General features: G+C 40.4%; 1 protein-coding gene, 1 non-coding gene and 1 pseudogene across 2 annotated transcripts in view; 2 read left to right on the top strand and 1 right to left on the bottom strand.

The window, feature by feature from the left end:
- Window positions 1-23,024, bottom strand: part of PHKB (phosphorylase kinase regulatory subunit beta) — a 115,895-nt gene that overhangs the window by 85,743 nt on the left and 7,128 nt on the right. The window contains 3 exon segments of the mRNA XM_015586935.2: window positions 486-585; window positions 4,876-5,014; window positions 5,879-5,968. Coding sequence (XP_015442421.1) covers window positions 486-585; window positions 4,876-5,014; window positions 5,879-5,968 — 329 coding nt within the window.
- Window positions 8,404-8,537, top strand: LOC112477362. The gene has a single exon (XR_003045434.1). It is a non-coding gene; the product is annotated as a small nucleolar RNA SNORA13 (small nucleolar RNA).
- Window positions 22,895-23,013, top strand: LOC112477382 (annotated as a pseudogene).

The raw sequence follows: 23,024 nt of genomic DNA, 5'->3' as shown, positions 1-23,024 counted from the left end.
CATTATATTTGTATAGTGCTTTACAATTTAATAAGTTTTGTTATAATATTATTTCTTTAATTTCCCCAATAACCCTATAAAGTTTGCTGTTTCCTGTCTATAATTCCTGCTCTTTATATGTAAATACAGTATTATGTTTTTAAACTAAAGTTTACTTAAGCCAGAGCATTCGCATGTCCAAAAAGAATTTCGATAAGGATTTTGCTCAAATCTTTATCAAGCAAACACCAGATGCAAAATACACACAAACTGAAGCCAAAGTAATGATTCTCAGTCACCTCTGGCTCAGGGGTTTCTTCAATTTCAGGATTTCGGAAGTAAAAGCCCTGGGCTGGGAAGGCAGGGGCTGTCTTCACCTACCTCACTGCCCTAGGATGTGGCTGTCCCTTTTGAAGGGACATTCTTCCTCGGGAGATGCTAGCGCTATGGGGTTAGATTAATCCCTCAGAATGGCACGAGAGCTGCAGTCTGCACGAGCGTTTTACCTTATCGGCCTGACGCATGTAGCAGTAGAGAACGCCTCTCATGCACTTCACGGCCGAGTGCTCCAGCTCGTGGGCCCGCCCCTTGTCATCGTCGATGCGCCTGGGTGACAGAGATAGCTCGTGAAAGAAATTGGAAAGGGATCCGGAAAGGAAGCAGAGCTTTGATAATTAAGTATTTAACTATCTGGCTAATCCCACGTTCTGGCGACATCTACGAATTCTGTAACAGTGAAACTCCATTTTCCCAGCAGATGTAGAAATGTTGCAATAAAAAAAAAAATGATAAAACTTGTGCAGATTTCTCCTTCTTTTAAGGAAGTAAGCTAACAGCTTTAAAAATAGCATACAATATTTTCTCCATCGACTTGGATGAAATTTTAAAGGATATTTCTGTATTGGTAAAATCTACCGAAAGATTTTTGAAACTCACTGTTAAAGGGTAGAGACAAGTTTTAATATCAATCCCTTTAGGTTCTGCAATGGCCACTTGGATTCAAGGAAGCGCGGATTAAGGCGCGGATGCCAGGGTGGGCACTTTGGTCACGGATGCCTGCCACTAAACACACATCCTGTATGACGCATGATGGATTCTGGCGTGACAGTTTATATTCTCAGGTCTTAGTTTAAAACCAGCTGACCACGGTTCACATCCCTCGCTTTTTACCAGCAAGAACAGTTCAAATCCATCTGTTAAACTAGGTTAAGATGTTCTTCCATCCTTAACTTCCCTTTGGTTATGGATCAGTGATCCTCAAGAGGTGGCTGGGAGTCACCCACTACTGAAAAATAGAAGTAGCTAATTCATTGTTTCACTAAATCCTAAAGTATCTGGCGATCATCCTCACTTGACAAAAAGCATCATCTACCTCCTTACAAAGTATGCAATAATGCCCTCCCCTTCCGACTGCGTCTCACACGCCACTACCGGGGAGAATGATGGTCACTGTAACGCGGTGTGGTGCATGTCAGTAAAACGTCAAGCTTTTGTCATCAGAACGCCATTCCTCCTTTCGCATGGTGGCGCTGCAGTAAAGGCAGCGTGATTTTGCTCCATGCTCTGTTTTCACCCGGACGTCAGACACGAGTGTTTTAATGGAGGCGGACTGCAGCATGGATGGTGACAGTGGACCAGACACTGACATGGGGAGCAAGCGGCACAGCTGAAGCATAATGAGCTCAATGGAATGTTCTGTGTACAATTCCTACCGCATGTAAAAAATAACAATAATAATCAGGGAACATTTCAGGTTTTCTAAAACCGTCTTTAATATAATTCGCTGCCCCTAATTTCACTCAACAAGCATTAAACCAAGACTAACGTATTCTAGAATAATTCGGCCATGATAAAGAATTTTTCTATTTTGATGAAATTCTCCTGTTTCCCCTTTTTTCTGCAAATAAAAGAGTAACACTAATATTTCTCTTCTGACTGAGAAGGTAAAAGAGCCATTGCACTGGAGCAGAAACATTTAGGCCTCAGGATATATTTCCTGCCTTTCCTAAAACTTTAAAGCGAACCCAGTGATCCAAAATAATTCTTCTATTTTCTTCTCGGAATTGACAATTCTTTTTTTTAGTAAGCTCCATGGCTGCAAATTCAAATTTTAATATGATCTGAAGAATACTTTCAATTTTTAAAAATAAACGAAACAACTTTAAATTTAATTCTAGTCAATTTATTGATCACGAGCTCTGTGAAAGTATTGATCAGTTATTTCTACAATATGAGGTCTTTTTTATATCTAAACCAAAATTTCATACATAGAAATACATAACTAGTAAAGGAAGTAGACACATGAATCCTACCATTGGTGTATTATTTCCATAGGCGAACGTCATGGAAAACATAATCAGAACAGTATTGGCAGGAACAGCCGTGTGACTTCACTGTTCACCAGCACTAACTAGGGCCGCCCATGAACTCAGCTCCTGAAACTGATGATGTATCGCTGGGAGGGAACAGAGGGCTCTCTCGCAGGAAGGCACCCTTTGTCCCCCTCGGCCAGGGCCACGAGGTACCACGTCCACGTTTGCCTTGTTTCAGTTTTTCCAATGTATACACATTTACCCAGTCTAAAAGTGCTCTTCCAAGTCTATACTCTTTTAAAAACTCACTACTCTTTTCAAACATAAAAATAAAGAAAACGAAGTTCCATTTAAATTTAAACCCTAATTTACAGTCATGTGTTTTTTTCCAGAAGTCGTATTAGAAGCAAACAATGCAAAAACCCTAGATGATACTTTTTAACATGGCACAGAGTACAGGCTCGATTTTCTTTTAACGGATTTTGTAATACTGAACCATATAAATGAAATACTAGTATTTCTAAACTAAAATTCTATAATAATAGTTATAATTATAAGAACAATAAAATGTAAATATATTTAATATTAATTATAACATACAATTACATAATTACATATTATGTACTAGTAAAATTTAAAATAACACACTTTCAAAACTACAACTTTGAGTTCAATATTAGCTATGGGTTTGTCACATATGGCTTTTATTATGCTCAGATATGTTCCTTCTACATCCACTCCATTGAGAGTTTTTATCATAAAAGGATGTTGAATTTTGTGAAATGATTTTTCTGCATCTCCTGAGATGATCGTATGGATTTTTATCCTTTATTTTGTTAAAGTGATGCACCTGTCAGGTGTGTAAAGCCTGCTGGAAAAGGTCTCTGCTCTTGCACTTTTTTAAGCAATTTTCCTTCAGAAAAGTTTCAAATCTATAGAAAAGCTAAAATTTTATACATACAAATACATTAGTAAAGAAACTAATAAACATTTTACTCTTCACATGGATTCACCAACTGCTAAAATCAGCTTGTACTCTCCACAATTTGTTTTCTGTACTATTCAAAAGTAAACTACAAACACCATTACCCCCACACACTAGACATCTAAAAACAAGCACATTCTCCTATATAATATCATTATCACACTGAAGGAATTTAATACCGATACTGTATTATCTATTATATCTATTATATCTATTTAATACCGATACTGTATTATCTATTATCTATTACTGTATTATCTATTACACACTAGACATCTAAAAACAAGCACATTCTCCTATATAATATCATTATCACACTGAAGGAATTTAATACCGATACTGTATTATCTATTATATACTCTATTTCAAATTTATTCAATTATCCCAAAATATACTTTATAGTGTTTTTAATGCACGACCCTTGATTGGACTCAATGGATGCTCACGCACTGTATCTAACTGTCATATTTCTTTAGTCTTCCTTAATCTCACCATCTTCGCACCTATTTTCTGATCTTCTATGACAGCCGCAGTTTTCAAGAGCGCAGGCAAGGTGACTTACAAAGAGCCACACCCTGGCTTTGTCTGGTTGCTTATTCGCAGGCAGATTCATCTAAAGGTTTCGGTAAGAAGTCAACATGCGTTATGTGTGATTACGACGGCAACGCATGGGGCGCACGTAAGGCCCGTCCACCCCGGTACTGGCTTGACACTGGCTGAGGCGCCCCCGGTGCCCCCTGTACCCGAGACGCACAGTAGCCGACATTTACTGAAGCTCCACTGTGCTTACACAGAACATGCGAAGAAATGCTTGCAGTGACATTAGCGAACAAGAGTGCTAAAGGCGGCTACTTCGTATTATCTCGGCATTTGATTTTCCTTTACAAATCCAACACATCGACGATGAACCACCAAGAAATCACTTTTATGTAGAAGACACAAACTGCACATCAGAAGTCCCTGCATATATCACCTTCGGAAAATTAAGGTTCAGAAGCCTAATCTTAGTAACGGTTGACATGTGTCGCTACTGACCGTGTGTCGGGACCCACGCCGGGCCCTCCCCATACAGAATCAAATGAAATTAAGGAGAAATTTTGTATTGTGAAAGGATTTTCTTTTTTTCCTTTACGTTATAACTGACTTACAACCAGGTCTAACAAGCGATCCCCCAATGAAGTGCAGTGACAGACACTAAACGGGGGGCGGGGGCGAGTCCGGGACCCGGCTCTGTCGCTAGCTGCGTGTGCGACTTCCAGCGAATCTTTTAACTACTCTGGCCCAGTTTTATCATGCGCAAGTCAGTCGCCGCCAGTTCCCTCTGTGACCGTCACCAATCCGCTCAGGGAGACCGGGCGGTGCCCGCCGCCAGAGACTAATGCAGACTTACAGACCTACAGGTGAAGAATTCCGGCCGTAACACACTAACGGCCTCCCCTGAACCCTTAGGAGAACTGAAAGGTTGAGAGGCCAAGGAGGAGATGAGGGCCGGCACAGGCCACACAGCGAGTCGGCGGCAGGGCGGGGCCTGGGTGGACCGAGACCCCGCCCTTTTTCAGGGCGCCCCGCCCCAAGGCCCAGGCCCCGCCCCCCGGCTACCTGTACGCGAGGGCCAAGGCCCAGGCTGCCGCGGCGCAGTACAGGCTGTCCTGGATCTTGGCCTTCGGGTCCCCTCCGCAGGTTTTCGTGGGAAAGAGGCCTGTGGTTGGGCTCTGATACAGCAGCAGTGTCGACTTGACTGCAATTGGAGACAAGAAAAAGAACGGATAGCACAGCCGCCCGTGTCCCGGGGCTTCCGCGGCCTCGGCCGCTTCTGACAGCTTCGCCGTTTCTAAACTTAGCTGCGGCATGAACCTGCTGAAGCCGTAGAAACAACTGCTCCTCACAGCATCCCTCAAGCCGTCATGGCTGCGAGGACAGTAAAAGGGGAGCATAAAAACACGCAGGGCATTCTGACCGCAGAATTCTGACCACAGTAAGCTGAATTAAGGTCTTACGTGAAGTTGAAACAAAAGAAGTCCTTATCTTAGGGGAGATAAATACATCAAATTTTATGTTACTTGCCATACTCCACCAAGTTCACGGGACATAAAGCAAAGTGACAAAAGCAGGCAAATCCAACTTATGGCCCAATGAACAAAGGGAAGCCCCGTACACACGTATCTCAGAGTTGTTTACTCGCTCACATTAAAAAACAAAAGTTGCCAGACTGATCTTGGTAAAAACAAAATGAAAAACAAAAAGCCGGAAACCTGATATTAGTAACAGCAACCTGATGCCCTTCTGTATCTCAATGAGTTAGAAATGGATGTCAAAGGTTCAGGGCTGCCTAGGAGCCAGGTGTGAGTGAGTGAGCAAGGAATATTTTGTTTTTATAAGTATTGAGCAAGAAACAGCCCGTAGTTCTCAGGACAGATATGACTTGTTGGATTCCCTTTACAGTCCCGGTTTCAACATGCAATTGTAGCATAAGCACTAGGCCCACCTACCACGAAATCCTAGTGAGAGAGAAACGCAGTCCCACAATGCACATAGCAGAACTAAGGCACAGTAAGTGGTGATCCCAGCCACATAAGGACGTGCTTTCTCGGATTTTACTTACCAATTTTGTAATAATGATCCAGTTTATTCCACAGAGTTTCATTATCAGGTCTCGGAAGATCGATGCTTTTAAGAGGTTCATAAACTGAGCCTAAAAAAAATGAAAACTCATCAAATTCAGTCATTTTACCAAATCAAGAAAACTTTTAAATAAATAAAGAAGCACTACTTAGCAATCTAATTTTCATTTTTATATGGGAACTGCCATATTTCACTACTGTTGCAGGAGAGAGAAATCACCCCCCAACAAGCATAGAAAGGTCTTAACGTTAGGGCACACCCTTGCCCTCACCCCCGCAGGCAACCCGGCTAACTCTGTCTACTGGTCCCAACAGCTCGAACATCTCCAATACTCAAGTGCTAGTCGTCAGCTCAATAATTTCAGTTCCTTTTGAGAAATCTATATCTTCTAATGTGCCCTGAATTCCAAACTTTTATCTCCTATGTTCATGCTTCTTCAGGCAATTTTCTGCCCGACAATTATACCCCAAAAAGCTCAAGGAAAAGATAACATTGACAACCCAAAGTCATCCACTCCACAAAATATTCAGTTTTCACACTGAAGTTCTGAAGCCTCCGCTTTCTCCTAGGTAGATAATATTCTTTTGCCTTATTAGCTGGACTATAAGCAGAAACCCTTTCTACTTCTCAGCCATAAAAACTATTCCAAAGCGTTAGCAGAGCACACTGCTCAAAGGCTACACAGTACACAATAATCATGATAATCTGCCACAAAATGGCTATAGGGAAGTGGTTCACTTGACTAGTGCGCTTTCTCAATTGTCGAGTGAAAGGAAGACATCTGACCCTTCAGCCATCAGCCTAAGTACTGTCTGTCATTAAAAGCACTCAGAAATCATAAACTCAAGGTCACGATTAATCCCCTTCTGGGTTCAGGGACTGCATGTCACGTGGTCGCACAACAGAGCACAGGACTGAACCTGTAATTTACCTGGGTTGGGGGGATCGTGTTGGCATGCATTAAGAATCTGTCGCTAAAAGAAATTGAAGCATTTATGTTCATACAGTTGCTGAACGCTAGTTTAAAGCCAAGGTGCTGGCAATCTCTTTCTGTTCAGGCAGATCGTCAGCATGATGAAGCAAGGAACGGCCCTACACATTCAGGCAGCACTCGATCACCTTCCGTTAGAGATGATTTGTGGATAAAAATAGGTGATACGAAATACTCAGCTCTCAGTGAGGAGATGTTCTAAAAAGGAGTCTTCGCGACGACATCAAAATGGCCCTATAATGAAGACTGGGGAGAGTCTGTCACTGCTCGTTTGATAAAAATGGGACCGTGAAATGCACCCATGCTTGCATCCAGCTCCTGTCACTCAGTGGCACTCACAGAAACCACTGCAGGCGACAGCCCTGTGCCACGGCTGCCTATGTTCCAGGGCGCTGGTGCACGGTGACTTACTCAGCTATTCCCCTACCAGTGGGTACCCAATTCGTTCCTATTCTTCCCATCATAAACAATGCTGCAAAACCTCCTTATATATGGATATAGCCACTAACACACCAGAGACAGCCAGTACCGGCTGGGGAGAGACAACCGTTAAATTTTCATAAATTTGGGTGGGGAACTGGTTATAAAGCACAACCAAAAGTAAAATTAAATTATATAAACTTACAACTAAATAATTATTAAAAATAAAAGTAATATTCAAAATAATACTAATTTATTTTACCACATTTTACTGTCATATACGCTCTTTAATTTGTTTCCACTTATGTATCTGCACCCTGGAAATAGCATATTCCTGAACGTTACAACACACCTCTTCCCAACTCTGCATTCAGTGGCGTCACGCAGAATTGAGCGGTCGCAACTCAAACCATACAGTCTGCAACGTCTACAATGTTTGCTATCAGCCCCTCATAGAACAAGGGTGCCCATCTCTCATCTAGATTCCCAGGAGTCGTACTGAATTAAATGACAAAACGTACTTTTTACGAGATAATGACAAATCGCATTTTTAAAAAAGACTGAAAAAAACCCCCCATTCCTACCAGAAATGCAAGTGCTCCATTCTTTTAAAAGTTTTTCCAATCCGATGGGAGTGAAGTTGTATCTGACTTTCACTTGATTTTCATTTCGCATACTGTCAGTGAGCCTGAGAATCTTGTCCACCCGGCCATTTGGATTTGCAGTTCTGTGAACTGCCTACGCCCTGTTGCCATTTGCTATTGCTTTGTTAGTGTTTTTGTCATCGATTTCTAAGAGCTTTTTGCATATTTTATTTATTATTTAACATTTCCATTTCAAATATTGTCCCCTGAGCTTTCATTAGTATATCAATGTTACAACATAAAAAATTTTAATAGTCGAATATATCTATCTTTCCTTACTTGGTTCTAATTTTCCTTTTCGCTTACAAAGGTTTTAACAATTCCTAGGCTACATATATGGCCACCTCAATTTTCTGCTGTTTTTTATTACATAAAAAAATTAAGTTTCCCATTTAGGTATTTGATCCACTGGGAATTTGTATCCTAAACTGTTTTAAAGTAAGTAGTTAATTCTTTTGTGTTGCCCATTCACTTTTGGAAACTAGTGAATGTTGTGTCAAAAAAGGCATAAACTGAACACTTTGCAGCCTTTTCCTGCCCTTGAATTTGATATCTTTGGTGTAGGATCTGCGTAAGTAACAGTTTAAAAAAATAATAAAAATTAAAAAAAAAAAAAGATCAAATTGGTCTAATTTTTTGTTAGGTTACAAAATACTGAACAGAAATATCCATTTGTCCTAAATTATATGCATGGACCATCCCAAGTTATGGGATTCAAATAGACTATTTCCTCTGGAAATAATTACAACTTGATTTTCAACAGCTATTATTAAAACTCTAGTATCTAACAATGTAGCATTTGGCCTACATATAGTGTCTCAGATATAACGATCTTATGCAAGATTTCAAACCTATCACGGACATACGATGCCTAAGAATAGCCGAAATAGTAGTCAGCTTTATGTGGCTGCATTAAGGCCCCTAAAATTCCCCACAGCCTGGGGCAGCATATATTGATTTGTAAAGAAGTATTTTACGGAGCACTCAATACTGGATATTGACACAAAGCTGAAACATAAACCACACACTTTCATTTTTCTACGGTCTGGGGTTCCACAGAAAGAGATAAAATCTGTGAAAGCAGACTCTTAGCTCAAGGGAAGAATCAGTCAGTAGCTCCCATCAGCATTTTGTAATTGACTCTTTACCATTAGGAACTGAGCAAGTTGAAGTTCACCAGGTCTGATGACTGTAAATTTAGGATCTTCTCCTGCCTCAGTTAATGGTGAGCAGCTAGTTTTATAGCTGTAGGACGTGTTAAGGGTTGTGATTTTTCAGCCAGGAAAAAATCTGCGAAAGCCTAAGGAGTACAGCTTTGAAGACTGTGAAGTGCAGAGGCTAATAAACCAGTAAGAAAGTACAAAGCAGCAGTGAATCACCAAAATCCCTGAGCTGACATGTTCAAACACGGTAATCGAGAACTAAGCAGACTCGGAAGACCTTGCAGAGAGGGTCGGACAGATCCCAGGTCTCCCGAGATTTGCAGACCCCTTGCACCTTGCATGTACTCACAGGTGCGTGCAGGGAAGGGGAGAAGGGCAGGAAGCGTGCGGGCCAGGTAGGCACGGGGGAGCGCAGGGACAGCCCTGTGTGCCAACACACAGAATGTATGCAAACCACGTCTGTGGCTTATCAGTAAGTGATAATAACATTCATTTTTGAGCTGCTACAGTAGCAAGGGGTCCCAGAGTAATCTGTATGTTCATCCTGCGTGTCATCTATACAGGATACATTTTCAAGCAACTTTGAAATGTAAATTATGTCATTAACTTCAGATGACAATTTCTTCGTCTTACAATTCCCTTTTACTTCTCCACTGGTTACAAGCTAGAAGGAAGGACATTGCTATAGACCCTTCTATTCCAACACTTTCTCAACCCTGTGTCCCTAACGCTGGTACTGGGTGGGAGGTTCTCGGCAGAAATTTCCTGAATGAAACTGGGTGGTCCCCGTGCTTGGGGCGGGAGGGGCTCTTCTTAAATCACCACAAGCATAGCTACCTGTCCCACCTTCTGCATTCCTATGCACTTAGTAAATACCTTAATGACAGTTTGTGCTTATCACAATACATTTTGTTTTCACAGTGTGATTAATGTGCTATACTCGACTGGAAGCTGATCAATAACAGAGACCATATCTCGTGCACAGTCGATGGCAGTAAATGTTTGGTAGGAAGGAAGGAAGAGGAAAGAAGCTGATAAAAACATGTTTCTGGAAACTTTTGGTGATCGGTTTACAACTTTATTTTCACAGGCTACCGTACCTCCTGCTACAGCCCCATCTGTGTCACCTGATTTAATGATCGAGTCCCACCTCTTCAGATTTCCATGATTTGACAAGTTGCAAAACTGATCTTACTAACTTCCTAACGAGTACCTGTTAATTTTTATAGCTGAGAGACGCGCCTGCACTCAACGTGACTCGGCACTTTGAGCGCCTTCAAGGTGACCAAAATCTCCTCGCAAAACAAAGAAACAGACTTAAACCATAGTTTTCCTCACTGTTCATCCATGCGCAAACATTTAAAACATCAAGGAATCAATGTGCCCCAGTACTGGAGCAAATAAACTACTTCACCTCCAGTCAATGACATACCTCAAAGCAAAGGAATGAGGTAGATCTATCTGTAATATCCAAAAAGACCAAGAAAATACAGTGTGAAGAAAGAGTCACAGAACGAGGCATGCAGCATGAGACCACGCATCCCAAACGAAGTGAAAATAACCGGACGTGTGTGATTTTACAAATGCATATGCATATGTAAACTAAATATTTTCAGCCTGAAAGGATATACGCCGAACTTCTAAAAATGAATCCTGCTGAGGAGTTGGCAGTGGTTTTCACTTGACATAATTCTGACTATCCAACTATCACATGGGAAGAAGGTATTCGTGTACTGCTTGTATAATTGTTCTATATGAGAAAGGGAAATTCTGAATGCCTACTCCCGTGCATTGTACCAGACACCTTATATGCTTTGTCCCCTTTCCTCATCCTGACAAAGTTATGAGGTTGGCATTAAATCGAGGCACAAAGAAGTCATTACACGGCGGTCTGAATTTGAACACGGGGCTGTGTGAAGACACTGCACACGTGGCTCCTTGCTCCATACCACGAAACCCCATGAAACTGTTCAGCTGAGAAGGGTTAAGAGCTCTTAACCCCTAAGTTCATTTTCTGCCTTAAACAAAAGACTGCTCCAGAATTACACATAATACGTGTATATATACGCATAGACTTTCACTTACTTAACCTCAATTTATTATCACGGTTCATCCAAACCCTCGACTTTTTAAGCTTATAGGTTTCTCCAGGACAAGTGAGTAAGAAACATAACTTAAATGTAAAATATGAAACAGCAAATATGAAATAACACAACTTTATAAAAGTGAAGTAAACTTTGCCTATTCGACTCATCCAAACATGGCGTGAAAAGGCCACTCCACTGTTCCCATTCTGTGTCTAATAAAAAGGTGTTGAGTTCCTCCAGTGACCTTTACAGAAGGAGCATGGCCTATAAAATCTAGTTAAGAATATTAAATCTGGTTGATGTTTCATGTGTTGACCTTATGAATACCAATCATTCAATTAGCTATTTAATTTTCCTTTCTTAGAGTCTAGTAGAGTAACTTGTCATTAATATACCATGAATTTCTATGATTTCTGTGAGGTCAAAGCGGTATTCAAACAATTTTAATCTTTCTAAAAAGTTTTTGGAACTCTTGACAAAAAAAAATGCATTCGGAAGTGACACAAGTCATTTTCTCAACAGAGCAGATTTGTTTCTTTCACTGTTATGACCCCAATGCCAACAGTGTCTGGCACACACTGAGCACTCAATAAATATTTATTGAACAAATGGAATTAATATCCTCTGATATCTAAGATCGGCCAAAAGTTACTTGCAATCGGCTGCAATGAATAAGGTGATTCATCAGGACAGATGAAGTCAGACAGACTCACTCGGCCATGACCTAAGCTGAGACCAGAAAGTAACTCTGCTTGTTCTATTCTTCTATTTTATTCTCTTCTGTTCTGTTCTTCTATCGCTCATAAAGGAAGACTTGAATGAAATCATAAAAGGATATGATTAAAAAATGATTTGATTACTAGAATAAATGTATCTAGCCTTACAAGGGGTCACTTTATAAAGGATAATACTAATCTGAACATATTTCTCAAGAGAAACCAGAGTCATTATTTCATACTTACACTATGAGTGAAATTTTTATATTCCAAACTTCTAAGATTTAAATGATAGAGTCTTAGTTCAATATTAATTGAATTACATGGAGGGGAAAAACAATTTAACTATTGACAAGTCCTGATCTTTACAAGAGATATTTAATTTTATGATATCTCCTGATACTATAGCCATAAAAACATGTGACATTAGTCTTTTGCGGTGTTATATGTTATTCTACATAAATCCTACAGAATAATACTTTCGGGCCATTTGGCATTTTGAAAAATGGAACCAAACCATTTCCATTTATCATTTACACTCTGATGAAGCCTGGTCTGTAGTTCTTGTCTTGGCAACGTTCAGCAATGCATTTAATATGAGCGTTATTAGTACTAATTAAAAATTGCCCAGATAACACTTCATCCAGCAGGCGTAAATAAAGCCTTGAATGTTAATTGAAAAAAAAAAAAAAATCACAATAAACTATGAGTTGGTAAAAAGTAAGCTGACTGTAGGAATAAAAATATTCCCAACCAGAATAAAATCAGCGATACTTCTGGAAGACAGTGTAGACTCTGTACGTGGTGGACGCTGGCTAACTTTCTTCCCATTGAAGTGCAGTGAAGCATAACTCGCTGCCTGGGAAAAACAGGGCAGAGATGACAGCGTCGCGGACGGAAGTGACACAAGTCATTAAATTTTCTCAACAGAGCAGATTTGTTTCTTTCACTGTTATGACCCCAATGCCAACAGTGTCTGGCACACACTGAGCACTCAATAAATATTTATTGAACAAATGGAATTAATATCCTCTGATATCTAAGATCGGCCAAAAGTTACTTGCAATCGGCTGCAATGAATAAGGTGATTCATCAGGACAGATGAAGTCAGACAGACTCACTCGGCCATGACCTAAGCTGAGACCAGAAAGTAACTCTGCTTGTTCTATTCTTCTATTTTATTCTCTTCTGTTCTGTTCTTCTATCGCTCATAAAGGAAGACTTGAATGAAATCATAAAAGGATATGATTAAAAAATGATTTGATTACTAGAATAAATGTATCTAGCCTTACAAGGGGTCACTTTATAAAGGATAATACTAATCTGAACATATTTCTCAAGAGAAACCAGAGTCATTATTTCATACTTACACTATGAGTGAAATTTTTATATTCCAAACTTCTAAGATTTAAATGATAGAGTCTTAGTTCAATATTAATTGAATTACATGGAGGGGAAAAACAATTTAACTATTGACAAGTCCTGATCTTTACAAGAGATATTTAATTTTATGATATCTCCTGATACTATAGCCATAAAAACATGTGACATTAGTCTTTTGCGGTGTTATATGTTATTCTACATAAATCCTACAGAATAATACTTTCGGGCCATTTGGCATTTTGAAAAATGGAACCAAACCATTTCCATTTATCATTTACACTCTGATGAAGCCTGGTCTGTAGTTCTTGTCTTGGCAACGTTCAGCAATGCATTTAATATGAGCGTTATTAGTACTAATTAAAAATTGCCCAGATAACACTTCATCCAGCAGGCGTAAATAAAGCCTTGAATGTTAATTGAAAAAAAAAAAAATCACAATAAACTATGAGTTGGTAAAAAGTAAGCTGACTGTAGGAATAAAAATATTCCCAACCAGAATAAAATCAGCGATACTTCTGGAAGACAGTGTAGACTCTGTACGTGGTGGACGCTGGCTAACTTTCTTCCCATTGAAGTGCAGTGAAGCATAACTCGCTGCCTGGGAAAAACAGGGCAGAGATGACAGCGTCGCCCTCTGCTCCGCACCCTCGCATTTCGGTGTTCGGCTCCAAGGCCGTCCCCAGGTTCTGTGTCGCTGAACTGCCTTCTCTAAACACCCACTCACAGTAAAATCATTAACTGACCAAACCCATATGGACTCCAAGTCGTATATTTCACAAGCGAACTTTCGCTTTTTGGCGAATAAGGTTAAACCCAAGGTCAATCCAATAAAAGACCACCCTCCCTGCTCTCTGCCGCCTCCGGTGGCTCCCAGAGCGCGGAGACATCCCGGATGGGGAGGCTGTCTTAACGCCTAGGGGACCAGGGCAAGAACGTGAATTTTGCAAACACACATATCTATGCGACAAGCTACAGTCACAGCCACACGACCTCGCAGCTGTCAGGGCTGGAGGCTGCGGCCCTCTCTGTGAAGTGCAGGAAATTACACAACCTCACAGGGTTGTCATGAGACTTTAATGACAGATTAAGTAAAGCAGCTAGCACGGTGTGTATTAAATACTGACTGCCCTTCCCACTCTTGGACTTTCGAATCTCTGCCAGTACTTAGCATAAGACTGGGCGTGGACATCAAAGAGGTCTTGATTCATTGGTTTTGCTGGGTTAACATCAGAATCCTCCTGATCAGTCCAAGGATGGATGTCCCACGCAGTGATTTTAAATCAGCAATTTAAATAATCGGTAATTTTAAAGAAACATAAAAAGTTAATTGAGTGGAATTTGGGCCGTAGATGTAGCTTGGGCTGTTATAAGTGGTTTAGCACTTGTGCAGGAGTCACAGAAAACCAAGACGACCATCTTTTCTGACTGCGCCAGAGGAAGGAGCATCATTTAGGACAGAAGAGGGAGAAAAGCCCCACTAAAATACGGACCACCTGTGCCACGGAAGAGGTCTTCGATACAATTTTTATAACTAAAATCAACTATTTCTGAAGCATGACCATTCAGAGCTAAACTTAAGTTCACTAAGAAGTCACTAACAACCTCCGAGTCTAATCAGGGCCAACTGTCGGGCATCCCAGAAAATCATTCTGTCTCTCTGAAGACAAAGTAAACTCAAGGTCCTGGGAAGCAGAATCAAATCTTCCATTAAGTGTAGGATGAGGGTTCGGCTGCCACGCCCATGCTACAGTAAAGAAATTAAAATGTAAATTCACCTACTTTCTAAAACAGACATTTAAAATTATACAACTGGAATATTATAATAGGCACGCTTTAGGTTCCAAGTGTATTCATCAAGCAATACACTATTCAAACTACTTTGGCTTAAAATATTTCATGTCTATTCTAAGTGTAGCTTACTTTACCATATTTTTTATGGACTATTAGTTTTTTATGTAATACAAAGCTAGAAAAATGTAACTGGGTGAACACGAAGATGATTAAAATGCTGCTGTACTTTAATTTGCATTATAATTTAGTTACAAGGATTTTATTGTAGCAAAATATGGAAATGAAAACTGGAGTCATGACCATCGATACTTAAAGTATTCAGCTTATACAACTACAAATAAAACTCAACTACTACTGTAACATGAAACCATAATGGAAATCAACCTTGAACTTGATAGTTTTTTTGTAGTTAATTTGAAGACGGCTTGCTGTTTCCTTTCCTTTTCAAACAAAATTACATTCTATTACTTGAAGCACCTACCCTCATTTTTATGGTCATTACATGATGGTAGAATCTTGTCTTACAAAAATGCCTCGGAAAAAAGACTTCTAAAGCCAGTGTTTACATCAGGGGCCTCCACAGAGACCTTCGAGCAATCGGCACTTCCGTTTCTCAAAGAAATACTCCTGGAAAATAAGCTGGACTGGGGGAAAATCAGCTTAACTGCTAGTGCTGACAGATTATGCCTCTCACTCCATTCAACTGACTCAACAGATCCCTAAAAATGGAGGCAGCCAGCACTCATTTCAGGATGCCCACTGAAATGAGACCAGACGATCCTCTGGACACAGAAAGAGGTACCAAATGCCAGTACGGAAGTCATGCGTGGTAAAGAGACTAGAAGGAAATGTGATTGATACCCAGTCATTCCGAATACGTCGCTAATTTTGACTCACGTTATTAATGCACAGCGATGGCCTCAACATGGAAGCCCTGAATTTGCAACCAAATACATGGGCTCAGCCGAGTCAAAGGATCTGGAGCAAGTAAATCCAGGCCAGAAGTCAACGCCTAAAGCAGATAAGCAAGCAGGTGGGGTCAGAGAGCCACACAGGATCTGCGGGGCAGTGCCTAAGGAAACGAAGTATTTATAAGGACATATTTATCCAAAGACCAAGTTAAAGGCCGGGAACATGAGGATGCTCAAATCAGAGCCTGAGATCTAGAGTCTAAAGGACAAGACGGAGAAGAGACGAGGACGCTACAGAGGACTGATACCCAGCCAGATGCTGCCACAGACAGACTTCTCCTCAAAGAGCAGCCCACCCACGGACCCCTGGCCTGGCCCGGACCTACTGGATCAGCACAGAATTTTAAGGAGATCCAAGGCTCTAGAGACTAGTGACTCCATCTCATAAAAATGAGAGGGATGGGGGTGAGGGAGGGAAGCAGAGGGGCTCAAGATCAAAGAGCAGCTTTGTCATCTTAGGAAAGTCCAGCTCAACAGCTCCTGGAAGGTACTACGGCGAACCAACCAAAAGCTTAGCAACAAGATTAACCCCTCGCTCACTGAGACTTGCTTCACGACCAATCCAAAGCTATCAGGCCACCAACGCTGCCCAGTCCCAGCTGGGTCCCCACCTTGTAAGATCTGCCTTAAAATCCCTCAACCTAGGTCTCAAAACCCTAAAAATATTCTCCCCTGAACCCTGACCGTCAGTGGTCAAGAGTCGGAATATTTTGAAGGAGAAAGCGTCTGGCTAAGCCCCTTAGTTTACGGAAGACACATGACCTCCTGACTCCCTCTTCGGGGATCTGATTTTTTTTTTTTAATTTACATTTATTATTTTAGCCTCTATGTCCCGAAGGACACTGCTTAATCCTAATACCACTTACCAGTACACACAGAACACCACTCTTCGTAGGCGCTGTCAACATGCAACATGCCGCACTGACCATAAACATGTAAAGCCACTTTTAGCCAGAGATAAAAAAGGTAAAGAATAATATAATCATCTCATTATTACCAGCATATAATAAAAACGGCTAACGCTATTTGAGCATTTCTCATGTGCAAAGTACTTTGTTGAGAGCTTTATATCATGATCTCGTTTAATCCTCATAACCCTATTACATAGGCACTATTATTCTTCTCATATTACAGATTAAAACGGAAGTTAAATGACAGCCAAGGTCATACTGCTAGCAAGTAGAAGAGCTAGGACTTAACAACGAAGTATGTTTTGGGGTTTTCTTTTGTTTATATGAGTATATATAGCTATTCTTTCAGGTCTTCCCTTGAAAATTTCATTACTTATATGAAAATAATAGTGATTCACAGCAATATATGCTTCCAAGGTAACGTTTAAATCAGAAATACTGCACTAACGATTCTTCCCGAGATACTAAGCTATTTTGCAAGCAGTTCCAGCACTGCTCACTGCACTGTCCGTATCAGCCGTGAGAACGAGAGGCTTCCACCATCGTGCTCAGGAGAACAGCGCTCTCGCCTAAGTTACAGATGTGGTAACTGTTCGGCTCTGGTCTGCAGAGGTCTCATGTGAAAACAGGGATTTTTCTCTCGTGCATTATTTACCACTGTGTTCAGGCCTTTTATAGAATGAATTGTCATTTCTTATTCTGGCAAATTTTGATTTTGCTCTAAATGACAGATTTAAGAAGCTAATTTCTTCTCACTTCTTTTAAAAGTCTGTCATTTGACTCTTACTATAGTTACTATAGTTCCTTACTATAGTTCTGCAATTTAATGCCAAGTTCAAATTTCCTGGTACCTTAGGTGAAGTCTTCATTGTAATAGAAAAAGCCTATTAAACAGCATTGATCTTCTCTATGCGTGAAAAACTAAACATTTTGATAACAACGTAGATGAATAATCTGTGTGATTTCTTCTGTTTCCTTCAGGAAAAGCAAATATCAGTACACCCAGAGCGCTCAAGGCTTTTGAGCAAGGGGCAAAGCCGGTCAGAGCCACATAGGCCGGCCCCGGGGACGCTGTCCACAGTTACAAGGGCACCAAGAGTGCCTCCTCAGTCGCAAGTTATAGTCATTGAGGTCTGTTTCGCGTCATTTATTACACTTCCTTTTAAAGCTGAATTTGAACTTCTTGGGCTTGACCAGCAGGGGAAATATATCTAACATGAAAACGTCCTTATTCAAAAATGAAATAAATTCACCAAATTTTATTCACCGACTAAAAAGATGAGATGATTAGATAGCGCGGAGTGCTAGGAAGTTCATTCTGTACCAAAATCATACTAATTCTTTTTAGAATGACTCATTAATTCGTTCAACTTGAAGTCCCCAGCACCAAGCCCTATATCGGGGGCTATGGAAAAAAGCGACAAGCGATTCAGTCTCCGACCTGAAGAACTTCATAACCCAGAAAGGAGGCGGGTACGTACTTACTAATAGAGTGCAGTGACGTCAGAGCTAAAGTGGGCGAGGAGGCTGCACAGGTATGCACAGGTGTGACCGCGCGGGACGCCCACCGGCACGCTCCAGGCCTGCATTTATCCTCCCGACCGCCGACAGCCACTGGGAGGTTTAGGTGAGGGCGTCACATGACCCAGATTTAGAAAGGGAAGGACTGGACTGCTGGAAGAGTGGGGAGGCACAGCCACCAGCGTCCTCTTTTGGTTACAATGTTCGTCCCAGAGCCTCGAATTCAGACGGTGACGGCAGAGATGCAGGGGGGAGGAAAGGCTTAAATGTGGTACAGGCCTTAGGGGCAAATATCAATGTCACAGAGTGTAACACGGCAAGAGAGAGTCCTCAAACCGCTTTTATTCCTTTAAATGATAATTATTCACTTTACATCCTGCTAGGATTTTTTTATCCTTGCAATTATTGAGCAAATGATTATTATCAAAGCTACAAGCCTATTGAGAATTGGGATTAAGTGGGTATGATAAATTAATTCAGCTTCTCTGTATTACCATGAAAACAAGATAATATAAGCAAAACACAGGGATCTCTGAACTGATAGAAACGACATAAAAATTCATGGAAAGATTCCACAAAGCAAAGATAATTACCCTCAGAAATATGTAAACTAAGAAAACGAGCTCGTACTGTAAATACCTCTATTTTAAAAACAGTTAAGGTAGAAACTTCATTGTTATCAGCAGACCATTTAAAAGATGCTTAACACGAACAAAAGGTACATGTCTAAATTCAACTAGCTAATGTGAGCCATATTTAAAAGGGGCTCCATGTGAATGAAAAAAATTCCCATCAAAGCAGAAAGAATATTAATAGAAACAATTAATACTCTGCCAATGCCTAGCATAATATCAAATGAAACTGTTTACATTAGAGTTCTAAAATAATTATCTTTAAATAAGACACATTTTAAAAATGTATTTAGAAGTGGGAAAGTTTGAAATGTCACCCAGTGGAGCATGGCCATTTCCCATTCGTCATGAGCAAACCTCGCGAGACGAGACAGAGACACAGAGCGTTTGCCCTAGAGATCCAAGTTTCTCCTACACAGCTCTAGATGAAGTCACCTGACCAAATCTATAGCACCAAGCTGGTCAGAACCTAACAGCGCTGCCCGTTTTGAAACCACTCAGTCATAGGAGGTTCTGTTGCCTAAAACTTATTAATTATATTGTTTTTGCTTAAGGGGAGAAAATATAGTAAGAATACTTATATAATGATTACACACACACGTGCACACGCACACACGAAAGAGCTACGTGAGACATGACAAAATTTCCATCCTCATAATACATCGATAAATGCTTATATGAAAACATTTAAAATCCAGGATCACAGTAGGTTTAGTAGTTTAGTCCCTTGCCCTAACTTTTGAAGTGTTAGATTTACACAACTGCCATTTGGTTACACGGATGAAAATTCATGGTAGAAACGTATTAGGAAGATAGAAAAATAAAGATGAGATTGAAATCATCTGAAATCAGAGGCTCTTTAAAATTTACGTGTAAATTACAAATAAACAAACAAACAATAAGATGCCCTCTAAGTTGAAAACTCCACAGAAAAAAATAGTCCACTAATTAAACTCACAGAAAGCCAAGGTCATCTTTTTGACATATTGATCATTTGTAACTATAATCATCCATCGGATATTTTTGAACAAGCCTAAAAAGTCAATGTAAACACATAGAAAATGAATTTAAATATACAGAATGTCTTTCCAGAAGAAGGGAGAAACGTGATCAAGAAGACAAGTTAATCGCCTGACATGAGTATGTTTTCGGAACAAACCAGGAAGCAGACACGTATGTGAAGAAGGGGGGTCTGAGGCTCCCGGCCTCACCCCGACCCCTGTCCGCCCTCGCCAGAATGCCTCCATGGCTTGAGGGATAAGACTCGGTCTGGCACCCAACTGCGAGCGTGACTGGTCGTCTCCACGACCAGGGCCTACATATTTGCAAAAATTCAGTCCTGAGCGATGAGACTTGTATCTTAAATAGCCAAAAAGAAAGGCCATGGAAATGGCGTGAGGTTAATGATGATAAAGCAGGTACGACAACACGCTTTGTGACCTTTTTATAACAAGCTGAAAGCTAATGATGTATATTTAAAAGGACAACAAAGAACACGAGACAAATAACATATCAAAACCTATAAAAATGGCAATTTGAATTATACATGTAAGAGTCTCGCTGTGTTTTTTGGGAAGTTACTTAATGTGCCATATCTGTTCATCTATAAAAAGCAACTTCCTCAAGAAATTTGTGAAATGTGAGCTGAAAGAGAAGCAAGCTATAAAATCAAGAAATTAAAAACGAAGAGTCATTCTTTTTAAAAGACTAAGATGCAGTCATATCATTATTGATTAAAAAAAGAAACTAATAAAATCTTTGGGGAAAAAAGTAAAATAAAAAACAGCAACAATGTTTTCATCTTTTTAAAACCACTTGTAAGCAAGACAGTCGAGGCCTAATGTGATAAAAATAAGAACTGTGAATTTATTAAAAACACATCGTAGAGTGCACACTTCAGCAGCACATACACTAGAAAAAAAACACCACAGAAAACTGCAATGAACCATCAAAAAGCATTTTCCAAATTTTCAAGACCAAGTATATAATATATACAGTTACAATTTTCTGCTAACTTGTTTTCTACTCAAAGATTTAAAAATAGAACCCCAAAAATCATAAATAGCATATCCTGACTGCATAAGTATGCAGCAATTAAAAAAAAAACGCTTTATATCTCCCACAAATCCAATATCTTTTAATAGGTAAATCAAATGTGCATATGTATCTTAAGCCTGAACCACAAAAAGATGTGGCAGCATCTTGTGCGGATTTGCATATTATTCCTCAAAAACAGAACGGCAAATCTGCCGTTTTAAAATATGAACAGAAATTATTGTAATGACATAAAAATAAGATATAGATTTATATAAGAACTGTCCTTTTGTGAAATGGGCCCCATTCTAAAAGTCTGTTGAGTGGAAGATGGTATACAGATGAGAGAGAGACCGATGCATCATCATGGTGGCCACGTTTTCTGAATCTTGATGACAGAGGCCGCATCTGTGCTTTCATGGCCCTCCATCATCAAACAGGGCTTGAGTGTGCATGTGCCTGGCACTGCAGAGACATATACACATGGCTTCTGCCATCAGCTGCTGCCTGACTTCTTGCTAGTCTCCTCTGACCAGAGAGGGAAGTGGCTTAGACGAGAGAGGTATGAGTACATCTGGAGAACAGGCAGATTTCGGTATACATTTTTGGAGATGAAGTAGAAAGGATTTATAAGTGAACTAAATAAGAAGAAGAACCTCTATTTTTAGCTAGAACAGCTGAAAGGATTCGGTCTAGTTTACTGGAATGGAGAAGTGTAAGGGAGGCACGTGTTTGGGGTTGGAAGAGGAGTAGAAAGTCAAGAGTCCTGTTCCGGCCAGGGCACACTGGAGAGGCCCATCACACACCCGTCTGGAAATGTCCAGCAGGCACCTGGATCAGAACCAGGAATTCTAGGGAGTTCCACCGGCCCTTTTTCGCTAGCTTCACAGAAGACCGATGAGAGAGACGACAGCGAGGAAAATAGCTTTTAGGATGCACGGCGTGAGTGTTCCGTCACAATCTAAAGAAGCGACACAAGCCATTGTGCTCTTCATGAAGCCGTGTCACTTATCAAACCCGAAGCGTCATCTTTGCTAAGGATAATAGCACAGAAAGAGAATAAGCTCTAAGGTCGATGAGATTCACGCCAAGGGAGTTAAACTATATCATGTGGCCTCTATTTCATAAATCTTATAAGATTACAGGGCAGGACCCAGTAAAAAGAGATCAGAGCTTCCAGCAGGAAACGATCTTCGAGTGCTTCCGAAGAGTCCATCCTACTTGAAGGGAACCCAATGCATTTCCACGTAAGACAAAAAAAAGTCTTCTAACTATACATAAAATAATGGCTGCTCTCCTGCTGTCTGGCAGGAGTGCCCATGGAAACTGTCAGAAACAATTGCTTTAGATTTGCAGCGATTATTAAAAATGAAGTGGACTCAGAGTAAAAGAAAAGCTACATTCCGAGTAATCTAATTCGAGCTAAACGTATTTTAGCACAAATTTTCTTAATCAAATGGCAACTTAGATGGGTAGGTATCAAAATGAGAGAACAAGATAAGCAACCCTGTCTGTTTCTGTATAAGTTGCAATATTGTAAAAGACACGTGTTTTTAGAAAAGATGAGAACTAAAATGTATTGGGCAGCTACAGTTCTAAATAGTAAATGTTTTGCTTAAAACATCTTATTTAATCCTCACACCGATCCCTCCGGGCAGGTTTTATTATCCTTATTTTTACAGAAAATGAAACCAAGTATCAAAGATGTAACTTGCTCAAATTCAAGAGGGCAGTCTACGGCCACGCCACCCTGAACAAGCCCGATCCTGTCTGATCTCAGAAGCTAAGCAGGGTCGGGCCTGGTTAGTACTTGGACGGGAGACCACCTAGGAAGACCAGGTGCTGTAGGCGTAAAAAAAACC

Source organism: Pteropus alecto, unplaced genomic scaffold (assembly GCF_000325575.1).
Source record: "Pteropus alecto unplaced genomic scaffold, ASM32557v1 scaffold123, whole genome shotgun sequence".
Classification (NCBI taxonomy): Eukaryota; Metazoa; Chordata; class Mammalia; order Chiroptera; family Pteropodidae; genus Pteropus; species Pteropus alecto.
Note: the sequence above shows the minus strand (reverse complement) of the source record. Positions and strands in the feature narration are given on the sequence as shown.